The sequence below is a fragment of the Nelusetta ayraudi genome, unplaced genomic scaffold (assembly GCF_046127955.1).
Source record: "Nelusetta ayraudi isolate G7.1 ecotype Tasmania unplaced genomic scaffold, CSIRO-AGI_Nayr_v1 ptg000008l, whole genome shotgun sequence".
In the NCBI taxonomy this organism is placed as follows: Eukaryota; Metazoa; Chordata; class Actinopteri; order Tetraodontiformes; family Monacanthidae; genus Nelusetta; species Nelusetta ayraudi.
The window spans coordinates 832,981-843,816 of record NW_027466058.1 but is presented as its reverse complement, the minus strand read 5'-3'; the positions used below and the strand labels follow the sequence as shown (position 1 = coordinate 843,816).

Here is a 10,836-nt window from a genome sequence, read left to right as displayed (position 1 = left end):
CCAACGACACAAGAGAGTCAACAACCTTTATTTATCCATGTATGTGCCACTCAGAATCTGGGAGGTGGTGTTACAGGATTAACCCACAAGAGAAGCCAATATGGATCATTTACACTTTCTACAATGAGGACATTGACCAAAAAAAAACAAACAAAAGCGAAATAAAAAATAAAATAAAAAGGGGGAAAATAAACATTATGGTCGTAACAGTGTAGACGCATGGTAATATACATGAAAGCAAAAAAAGCAATAGATATCAGTGACGTCAAATTAAAATGTAGGGCAAGTTAGTATGAATATGAACAAAAAAAGACAGAAAACCCCTAGCTTCTTTTCTCAAATAACAGCTCGGCATACATTTCTACATAGCATGCAATAAGGCACCTATCTAACACAAGGAAGAAACCTATGCTACAGTTTGAAGCACAATTGATATCCAAATAAAAACAAAAGAAAAAAAAATATTGCTCACCATGTTCACTCCCATAAAAACGGTATATCTCTCATTCCCTTTCATATAACCCAAACCATGTCTAAAAAAATACATCAGTTTGTAAAAGATATTTTACACAGGACAGTTAATAGAGCATAATCCATTGGAATTCAGAAAAAATCTTGTAAAAGTGAGATTTCCTCTTGTAGTCTTTAGTATGCACAATCTTTTGTTTACTTTTTTTTTTTTTTTAAATCAAATTGCAATATTTCCAGGTCAACATGAGCGATATTACCAATATTCTATACACAATCATTGTAATTAGTCTCCAAAGCAATAAGCAAAGTGTGATGTTGCATTTGGCGTACATTTGGTGTGAGTACAGAGAAAAACTGTGCGGTAATAATTAAGACAGGGCTCATTTTTGTTATGCTACCCAGCAGGTTTTGTTTGTTTTATTTCTATTATGCATTTCCTGATGGCTAAATTCCGTTGTCATAATAGAACCGGGGGTGTCAGTCAGTATTGCTCTGTACAGTCTATGCATTAGTGAGAACCCGACAGACAATACACAAAGACAACCTTGGGAACATACGAGATGGTTGCGCCTCCGACGGTTGAAGAACAAGCTGCATGAGAGAACACCCGCAACAGGTCGGATTCCACCACTGGAAACAAAAAAATCGTATAAAGGGGAAAAAACGGTGGAGACGAGTGGATCTTACTATCAAAAATGTTATCTTTTGCAACAGCACACTAGTCACCTATACATATATATAAAAGAAAATCAATAAGTATTTACACTGGATTCTGGGATGTTTTGCTTCTAATGGGGCTTGGGAGTGAAAAGGGGAGAAAAAAAAAAGACCATTGAAATTGAGACGAGAGTTCCTGTTCGGTCGCTAGTCTTGGGTGACGCTTGCAGCTGAAAAGCGCACATGCTCACCTGAAGGTAGAGAACTGAAATCTTCAAAAAGACTAAAGTGGACCACTTTCTTTTTTTCTTTTTTTTTCTTCAGGCAACAATTTCATGTCGTGTCGTTCTTCAAATAACTGTTTGTTTGCTTTTAAAAGTGTTCCGAAGAGTTCGTGGAGCGAAAGACGATCACGCGCAAGAACAGAGGCTCCGTCGCTATTATTTTAATACCATCTTCTTACTGAGTACAATGTCCGGGGGTTCAGCTCTGAGCTGTGATAGGGTTTCAAAGTCCTTCAGGACCATGCCAGCTTCTCCTGAAGACTTCAGTATTAGCTATTCAATTATTCTTAGCTGCTCCACTCCAGTGTAGCTGTGCGCTGACGTGACCTCCTTCGTTAGCCTGACGTTTCCTGCAGAGTGGAGATGTCGATGAGTGGGAACATTGGTAAAGGTAACAACACGGACAGGGAGGAAAAGCGGACAGCGGAGCTTGTAAGGTTGTGAAAGGGTGGGAAGGCTGCTCACTGGTCTACGTGGATCCGGTGGTGCCGAGACAGGGAGGACGAATGGTTAAAGCCTTTGCCGCACTGGGAGCACCTGTACGGTTTCTCCACGGACAGCATGCGCTGTTTGGGGAAGGCGTTGTTGGGGAAGCCCTTCCCGGTGGGAATGGTGGTGTACTGCTGCGGCGGCGGCTGCTGTGCCTGCTGCGGCGGCTGCTGCTGCTGCTTGCTCTCCAGGTGAACTCTCTGGTGCCTGGCGAGAGACGAGGAGTGATTGAATCTTTTGCCACAGTGGGCGCAGGTGTAGCTTTTGCCCTCCGAGTGGACTCTTTGGTGGCGGGAGAGTGACGAGGAATGATTGAAGCCCTTTTCGCAGTGATGGCACATGTAGGGCTTCTCGCCCTGCTGGTGCACCCGCTGCTTGGGGGGCGTGACGTAGGACATGGGCTTCCCGGGCTGCGGCGGCGAGAACACGGGGTTCTGTAAGTGGGTCTTGTGGTGGCGGGACAGCGAGGACGAGTGATTGAAGCCCTTGTTGCAATGTCTGCAGGTGTAGGGCTTCCCGCCGGCGTGGACCTGCTGGTGCTTCTTCAGGTGGCGCTTGCGCACGAAGCTCTTCCTGCACATGTTGCACTTGTAGGGCTTCTCGCCCGAGTGGATCCGCTGGTGCTCCCTCAGGGTGGCGGCGGCCGCGAAGCACTTGCCGCACTGCGCGCAGCGGTGCGGCTTGTCGCCCAGCACCACGGCGGCGTGGGTTTTCTGGTGCTGCTTCAGGTTGGAGGTGGTGGCGAAGCCCTTGCCGCACTGGCCGCAGGTGTAGGGCTTCTCGCGCGCGTGCACCTCCTGGTGCTTCTTCAGGTGCCTCCTGCGGACGAAGCTCTTCCTGCACTGCGTGCACTTGTAGGGCTTGTCTTCCGAATGCATCTTCATGTGTTCCCTCAGGGTGATGGCGGCCGCGAAGCTCTTGCCGCACTCCGAGCATCTGTGGGGCTTGTCGGGCAGGTGGATCATCTGGTGCGACTTGAGGCTGAAGGCGTCGATGACGTCCTTGCCCATGATCTCCACCCCGGGGGGGACGTAGGGCTTCTCTTTCATGTGAATCTTCATGTGCTGCTTGAGGCTGGCCTCCACGGCGAAGCTCTCGCCGCAGTGGACGCAGATGTACGGGTTCAGGTCCTTGTGGATCTCAAAGTGCTGGTGAAGGTCGGCTATGCTGCCGAAGATCTCGCCGCACTCGTTGCACTGCAGGCCGTGGGCCTCGTGTATGATGACGCCGTTCTCGGACTCCACCGTCAGCTCGCCGCCGTGGTCGGACTCCACTTTCACCACGTGCTCGCTCTCCGTCTTGAGCAGCACCTCTCCGAGCAGAGCCTCGCTTCCCGTCGTCTTGATCTCCGCGCCGGTGAAACAGTGCATGTCGCCATGTTCCACCTTGATGTAGTCGTGGTCGGACTCGGCCACGATGGCGTCGACGCAGGCCACCGCTCCCAGGTCGCCCCCCAGACCCTGGATCTTTAAGTCTGCGCCGTGGATCTCCAACTCCAATCCGCGCTTCTCCTCCGTCATAATCTCAGTTTCTGCTCCGTAATGAAGGTCGACATGGCTATGGGCTATGACACACTCCGACCCAAGTGTGTCAAGGCCGGGTGTGTCACATTCAGTCTCTGACTCGGCCATGAGAACACACTCCAACCCCACGACCTCCGTTTTTTGGCCGGATGAGAACTAAAAAAGGGGAATCGGGGTATCGAGAGCGCCGTTTTGTTCGGAGGAGCGCCGGTGCTTGTGTCAGTAAGCAGACCTGCAAACACAACAAATAACTTTAAACAATGTTCTCCAGTGCAAGTCATTTCAAGTGCATTTGATGAGAAGGACAAAAGAACAGTCAATCAAAGTCTACGTGAGAGAATTGTCACGTCATTACAAAAGCACCCACGATAAAGAAACAAAACGAAAGGGTTGATAAAAGATACGCAAGAACCATTTTGACAAACTCAATAAAACAAAACTTTGGCCTACAAAACTGGGGAGTGGTTCAGAAATCTGTAGTAGATATTACACTGAACGCCAAATACATAGATAGTCGACACGCAGACAACTTTATGACAGCTTGTTTAATTCTAAGATAAGAGGCCCATCAGCTGAATGCCAGCAGTCCACAGCGATCAAAGAACTTCACACGAGCACCGGGTATTTCCAGAAGTTAACTAGAAGTACCGACAAGTCGAGCGTAACCTGCCACCTACTCCCAGTCTGTTTAGGTTGGGTTTGTGGGAACTTGGCCAACCAACACTAATGCAAGCACGCAGCTCGACACTAAAGGACTTTCTCTGGCTAAAGTCCCCCATATTCCAATGGATCTCACTACGTTTTCTTCCGTAGTGCGTGCATAACGTTGGCGTTCAATTCATCGAAACAGCCGTGTCCCTCACGGCATTTGACTTTACAGGAAACAAAGCCGCCAATCTGAAAGTGATAAGATGCGGTCACCGCGACTGGCACACTTGGCACTTGTTTGCCAACACACTCGAGCTAGCGCGCTAAATGATACATTTTGCGAGCTAAGTTAGCCTGCAGGACGAGCTTCTCTTAACGTGCTAACAAATGATAAAATCAAAGTGGATCAGAACCACGGGATAAAGGTTCCAATTCCGTATCCATCCGAGAACAAAACATTGCTGACCTATATAATTTACCTGCCTACGCAGTTCACCAAGAAATGCGCAACGCATTAAAAAAATACCGGGGTTCCAATACTAAGTGATATTTCAGTGATACACACTGTAGTGCCTGTTGCTAGCCTCAAAATACAGCTACAAATAGCTGTTATAGCCGCTAGTTAGCTGGCTATGATCGGGGGACTGGTTAACGACAAAATGGCATTGTTGTTAGCTGCTAATGTGTTCATGATTTAGCCCGCTAACTAGCTTCCGCGTAAAACCAAGTCGGTGCTACATGCAACAACTGACTAAAAATAAGTGGAATACTCACGTCAAAACGAATGCTCGGAATATGCGGTTATTCTCTTTACGATTCGGGTAGCAACGCGGAAATTGTCCTGTGCGAGTATTAACAGGCCATCTTGTTGTGCCACACCAACACTTCCAGCTAACCAAGATTACATGCTCGCCTAAGATGGCTGCCGCTAGCTCGCGTTAGCTTCCGCCCTTCAGCATATTCAATTAAAGCCACCCCCGAAATGAAAGTAGAGTATGTAGTTTTAAAAAACGCATGGCTTTTGAAACATAAATGCCACGGTCGCTATCAACAGTATCTCGAAAACAACCAAGTTAATGCGGAGACAGTTACGCGTCTAAGTAGGTTAGCAAGCTACAAGAGCCACACCGTAATTCCAAACGTGATGTGGCTAGCTGAAACAAAGATGGCTAACCGAGAGGGTGCGATGAATAGTGTACGAAAAGCCCGGGAAGGACACCCATACTCACAAAGCAAGACTCGTGAAACATGAACCAGAAACCAACGTCGGCGGGATAAGATAAACAGCGTATAAAAGTGTTGGAATATAGCTTCAATCGCCCGTTTAAAAGGACGTAGCGAATGTTTGCTACAGACACTTCCTTTAATGCTGCAGCATTCGACAAACCACACACTCGACTCCAATGGCGGCCTTGCTGATGTTAGCGGCTACCCAACCGGAGACAATTAGCGTGCTTGCTACATAGCCACGAAGCCAAGCTAACCTGCCAGCTAATCCAAATTGCTAACATGGCTCAATACAGCTCTTAAATTTAGTTCTGGCGTGCGGATGGTAAAACACTAAAACGGAAGCTTTGCTATACCGCCCATGGCTCCGTAAAAGAGGTTTCGCGTGCAAAGGCGACCCGGACGGTGGCTCCAAAAGGATGAACGTTGCGAATCAATAACAAGCATTTTTAAAAATACGAGATAAGAGAGTCAATGTTGATATTGCGTCTTACCCCCACAATAACAGTATATGCAACTATGTCTTGTTTAAAGACACAACGTTGTAACCAGTGCGTGTGCAGGCCTGTATTTTTCCACTACGAAGTTCCCAACTATCACAACTACAGGAACACAAAAGAGCCATAAATAAAAGACGCAAACGAGTCCAACTGACGTGGACGTTCCATCTATCGAAACATGACGCTTATCGTGCAATGAGCCCCGTTAATGTACATTTAAGTCTAAACGAGGGGGAAACGGTTTGGCACAAGGGTGAAGAATCGCCCGGTTCGCGACATAAAGCATTTAATTACTGCATGCACACACCCACCTTATTGTCCTCTTACGTTAGATGGCTGGCGACAGTTAAAAAAAAATTAATAGCAACCGAATAGCAAGTGTATGCTTCAAAGAAAGGGGTTGAAAACGGCTTTGCAAGCTGTTATGTGCCTCGTCAAAGTAGTGTGTGTGTATGTGTGTATGTGTGCTCCTCTCGGTCTGTGTGTGTAGCTGGCGCCACAGCTCATCTGGCGCCAACGTTGGACGACCAACTCACTTGAGCGAAAGCGAATCGCCGTCGCTTTAATAGAGCGCCGCGACACTACCGCCCTCTAGAGGTTTGGAATGGAGGTTCATCACGAGGGATTCGAGAAGGGGGGGGCAACTGTCATCCAGTTGACGGCGGGAAAGTGTGTGGATATGATGGCCTTTAAGTCCAAAGTGTATAGCTGACACAATACGATTCGTTTTTTTTTTTTTTTTTTTTTTTTAACAATATTTTAAATTGCATTAAAAACTATGCATTTTTAATAAGTTACCCGCTGTAATATGATGTCTTGTTAAAAAAAAAAAAAAGTTACTCCTAATGAGTAGAGTTGACTCGTGAAGTCACTAGAGTTCAGTTTCTGAAGTTAAAAAAATATGCTGTTCATTGATAACTGCGTTTGCAAGCGATAACATGGTTCATGGTTAATGCTATCTGTGTTAATATTAGAATGCGTTTTTTTTTTTTTGTTTTTTGTTTGCTTAACATCAATTCAATTACTTCCTGGTTCCTGTGTTGTCAGTGCCTTTATGAAATAATTTGAAACTCTGTCAAAGTTAGTGGATGGGCCTTCCCCTTATTTAGTGATCAGTGGTATCACTCATTTGTCTATTTATCTGTAGACTAAATTATTTATTTGATATTGCACATCCAAGTGATTATTTCTATTATATATTTGTTTAATGTTGGCACTTTTAGCCCTCTGTACAACATGGTATAAATCAGCAGTTAAACTGTATTTGTAATAATGACTAATTCCACAGTGTGGTGCTGTTACTCAAGGGTATTGTTTTTTTTTGTTTTTATTTTAATTACAGCACTTAATACACCTAGGTGGGGGAGAAATCAAAAAACACGATTCAAGTAGGAAACTGGAAAAAAACACAAGAATACCTTTATTTCATCATTCCACAACAGCCCCTTACAAAATCAAAGCAGTTTGGAACGCCTGCCATCGTTGGTCTCTGTTCATTTTGGAAAGGTTTGAGAAGAAACCGTACCTGTACATTTTTAATGCTTTTATGAGCGTCTATTTGCTCACTCTTACAGAGGGGACTGTAAAGTTCACACGGTAAGTACTTCCTTGGCTTCAGCTTGGTCTCCTTTGTCTGATCTTTTGTCAAGAGTATTTGGCCACGCCTTTGTCAATAAAACATCCAACCGGAACTACTGGTTTTACAGTGAGACTTGACCACATAGCTAACATTCTGCTGCACACATTGCATCACTCCCACAGTTTCACTCGAGCTGTGAGGTTCACTCTCTCCTCATTCACAGGATACCTCGTTCCTCCTTTCCTGCTCCTCAACACGTTGCCGTGGACTCTAACCACCTGTGGATTTTTGGTTTTTGTCAGTTGTTTTTTTTTGGACATCACTTCTGTTTGATTATCATCCGGCAAAATGTCCCATCCCAGCACTCTGGATTTAGACAGATACAGCAGCTTGGAAAAGCCTCGTCGCTCCACCAGCCGTAACCAGCCCAGGGAACAGGCCAAGAGCGGAGAAGTCCTGTGCGACTTCTGCACCACGAGGAGGCAGAAGGCCGAGAAGTCCTGTCTGGTGTGCCTGGCGTCTTACTGTGAGGCGCACCTCCAGTCTCACTATGAGTACCCAGCCATGATGAAGCACAAGCTGGTGAAAGCAACAGGACAGATGAGAGAGAAGATCTGCGCTCAGCACGACAAGCTGCTGGAGGCTTATTGTCGCACTGACCAGACGTCGGTGTGTGTCCTGTGCATGATGGACGAGCACAAACACCACGACATTGTCCCCGCTGGAACCGAGAGGACGGAGAAACAAGTAAAATATTACATATGACAGAGATAGAAATAAACCTGTCCACTTAACAATGATGAATGAATATAATGTCGTTTCCTCTACAGAAACAACTTGGTACCACGCTAAACAAATCTCAACAGAGAATCGACCAGAGAATCAAAAAGTGGCAGGATCTCCGTCAAGCTGTTGAGTCCGTTAAAGTAAGTGTGCATGCAATGTTCTGCTTGTATACTAATTATTTGTCTTTAAATATTTTGTAGTGACTTTTGTTTCTAAAAACAAAACCATCAAATCGTTCTGAATTTTAAGCATTGCTGGATGCTACAAGTTTTTCTTATGCATCCCCCATCAGCACTCCGCTCAAACGGCCAATGAGGAGAACGAGCGCATCTTCTCCGAGCTCCTGCTCTCCATAGAGAGGAAGTACAACGAAGTCAAGGAGATGATCCGCACGCACGAGAGGACCACCGTGACGCGCGGGGAAATACTGCTCGACCGCATGGAGGAAGAGATCACTCTCCTGAGGAAGAAGCACAATGACCTGGACAAGCTCTCACACACAGACGACCACATCCACTTTCTGCAGGTGAGTCCCAGCTGCACTCAAGACCCAAATCAGCAACTCAAGTGGTCAGAGATTATAAAGATATAAACGTTTCTGTAACTTTTTATCTTGTTAACATCACTCACCAGGGCTGGCAGTCACTGTCAGGACCCTCGGGATATGAAGACCTGAACAACATCAGTGTGGCTCCGCATTACTCCTTCGATGCCACCAAGAGAGCCATCGCGTCGCTGAAGCTGCAAGTTGAAGAAATCAGCAAGACTGAAATTAGCAAAATCTCTGAAACAGGTAAGGAAAAAAAAAACTCATTGTTGGGTGAAAACATCATTTGGTCTAATTAATTAAGCTTACATCTCTTTTTTTTTTTGTATTTTCACAGTGAAAGACGTTCACATCACACAAGAAGTTGAAAAGAGGAGGGAATCCATTATAAGGCAAGATTTGCCACTAAGAGAGGAACCGAGGATAAGAACAGAACCGAAAACAAGAGAGGATTTCATGAAATGTGAGTCATTTATAATCCTTTTAGATAGGAACTGTAGCTATAGTTTGAGCTTGAAACACAATTCTCCTTATGCACTCACAACAAAATACACCTGTTGCTGAAACAAGTGAGACTACACTGCTACGCTGCTGACAGAACAGGTTTGGTGGGGGAGGGTGAGAATAACTACCAGTTCAGTTTCAACAAACACGCAGGTTCCCTGAACACACATGGGACGCATTTGAACAAGCTGATGTTTCGGAAAAGTAATTGGAAGGTTTAAAAGGCCAATGTCGTCATGTTTTTCCATTATGTTGGTTCTTTTTAAGCACATAAGGATAATTTGAATTGAAACATTTGAAGTAAAGCAAACTCCCAGAAACACAAACCCCAAAACAAATGCCACCATTAACATTGTTTTTTCTTTTTTTTTGTTCAGACTATTGTCAGTTAATTTTGGATGTCAACACTGTTCACCCCAACCTTCACCTGTCTGATGGTAACCGGACAGCTACAATGAAGAGTGAGCCTAAGAACTACCCTGAGCATCCGGACCGATTCAACCACTGGCAGCAGGTGAAAATTTAATACTTGCCTCGGCTCCTGACCGAAAGGTGGAGAACAGAAGTTAATATTTTATCAGTGTAAAGTTGAAATGATTGTGTTGTCAGAATGACTTCTGTTAAGGAGCCATGTTTAAAGCATTTTTAAAGAGGTACTTAAGGCTTCAAGTCAAGCCTCAAGTCATCTAAACTCTCAGGTACAAAGCAGCTGTGAACTGTTACCCAAATTGCATTTTGTGTTTTAAACGTCTCCCTTTCCCCGTTCTGTTGCAGGTGCTGTGCAGGGACAGCGTGACTGGGACTCGCTGTTACTGGGAGGTGGACTGGAAGGGAACTGAAATAGACATTGCCGTAGCCTACAGGGGGGTCCGCCGTAAGGGGGATGGCAACGAATGCAGTCTGGGCTGGAACAACAACTCCTGGAGTTTGTACTGCACCGACTCCAAGTTCTCCTTCGTACACGGCAACAAGAGCACAGACATTCCGGCGGCAATCTCGTCCCGTATTGGCGTGTACCTGGACAATGCGGCCGGCACCCTGGCCTTTTACAGTGTCTCTGATGGCATGAGGCTTCTGCACAAAGTCCAGACTGTGTTTACAGAGCCTGTCTACCCTGCATTCAGTGTGTGGGGCTTTGGTACCACCATAAGACTCTGAGGAAGGTTTACATTGTCTGGAATATCAAAACTTGTTTGTTTTTTTTTTTTTTTGTTTTTTAAACTAGGTTCAATTTTTTTTTAAACTTTTCTAGCTGATGACAATGTATCACTAATGTGCCACTATTGTGTTATTGCTTGAAGGAACAACTCTAATAAATACATGGGGGATAAGACAAAGCAAAAAGAAAAAAAAAATGTTGCGCTTCTTCTTGTTGGGTCACAGAAAGTAATTCAAACCCTGCAAGGAAACGGCATTTACAAGTCTGGAGCTCCAGAGGGCACTAACAACATATTCTCTTAGTATTCTTACACGAAACCTCGCAAAGTGTCCCTTTTTGAACAATGTGCTACAAGTCAAGTTACTTGGCATTTTCCAACAAGATGCGTTTAGATCCACTGGGCGGAAATGCTCTGGAAAATGGACGCTAGTTTGTCCTGATGAGATAGGCTCATTAATTTAT

At 45.3% G+C, this 10,836-nt stretch overlaps 2 protein-coding genes across 4 annotated transcripts; one reads left to right on the top strand and one right to left on the bottom strand.

Annotated features, from left to right (window-relative positions):
• Positions 1-12: 12 nt before the first annotated feature.
• On the bottom strand, positions 13-6,326 carry LOC142883550 (uncharacterized). Of its 3 annotated transcripts, none has more exons than XM_076018510.1 (3): positions 6,111-6,326; positions 1,878-3,656; positions 13-1,762 (listed from the first exon to the last, which is right to left on the bottom strand). In XM_076018510.1, the coding sequence occupies exons 2-3, from the start codon at positions 3,530-3,532 to the stop codon at positions 1,690-1,692; spliced, it is 1,728 nt and encodes a 575-aa protein (XP_075874625.1). In that variant the 5' UTR covers positions 3,533-3,656; positions 6,111-6,326; the 3' UTR covers positions 13-1,689. The 3 variants fall into 3 exon arrangements, with proteins under 3 accessions (XP_075874625.1, XP_075874627.1, XP_075874626.1); XM_076018512.1 differs by lacking the exon at positions 6,111-6,326 and adding an exon at positions 5,302-5,968; XM_076018511.1 differs by lacking the exon at positions 6,111-6,326 and adding an exon at positions 4,847-5,253.
• Positions 6,327-7,478: 1,152 nt separating this feature from the next.
• ftr14l (finTRIM family, member 14-like) lies at positions 7,479-10,557 on the top strand. The gene is made up of 7 exons (XM_076018497.1): positions 7,479-8,125; positions 8,209-8,304; positions 8,457-8,690; positions 8,798-8,957; positions 9,049-9,174; positions 9,593-9,729; positions 9,990-10,557. The coding sequence occupies exons 1-7, from the start codon at positions 7,727-7,729 to the stop codon at positions 10,371-10,373; spliced, it is 1,536 nt and encodes a 511-aa protein (XP_075874612.1). The 5' UTR covers positions 7,479-7,726; the 3' UTR covers positions 10,374-10,557.
• Positions 10,558-10,836: the final 279 nt, after the last annotated feature.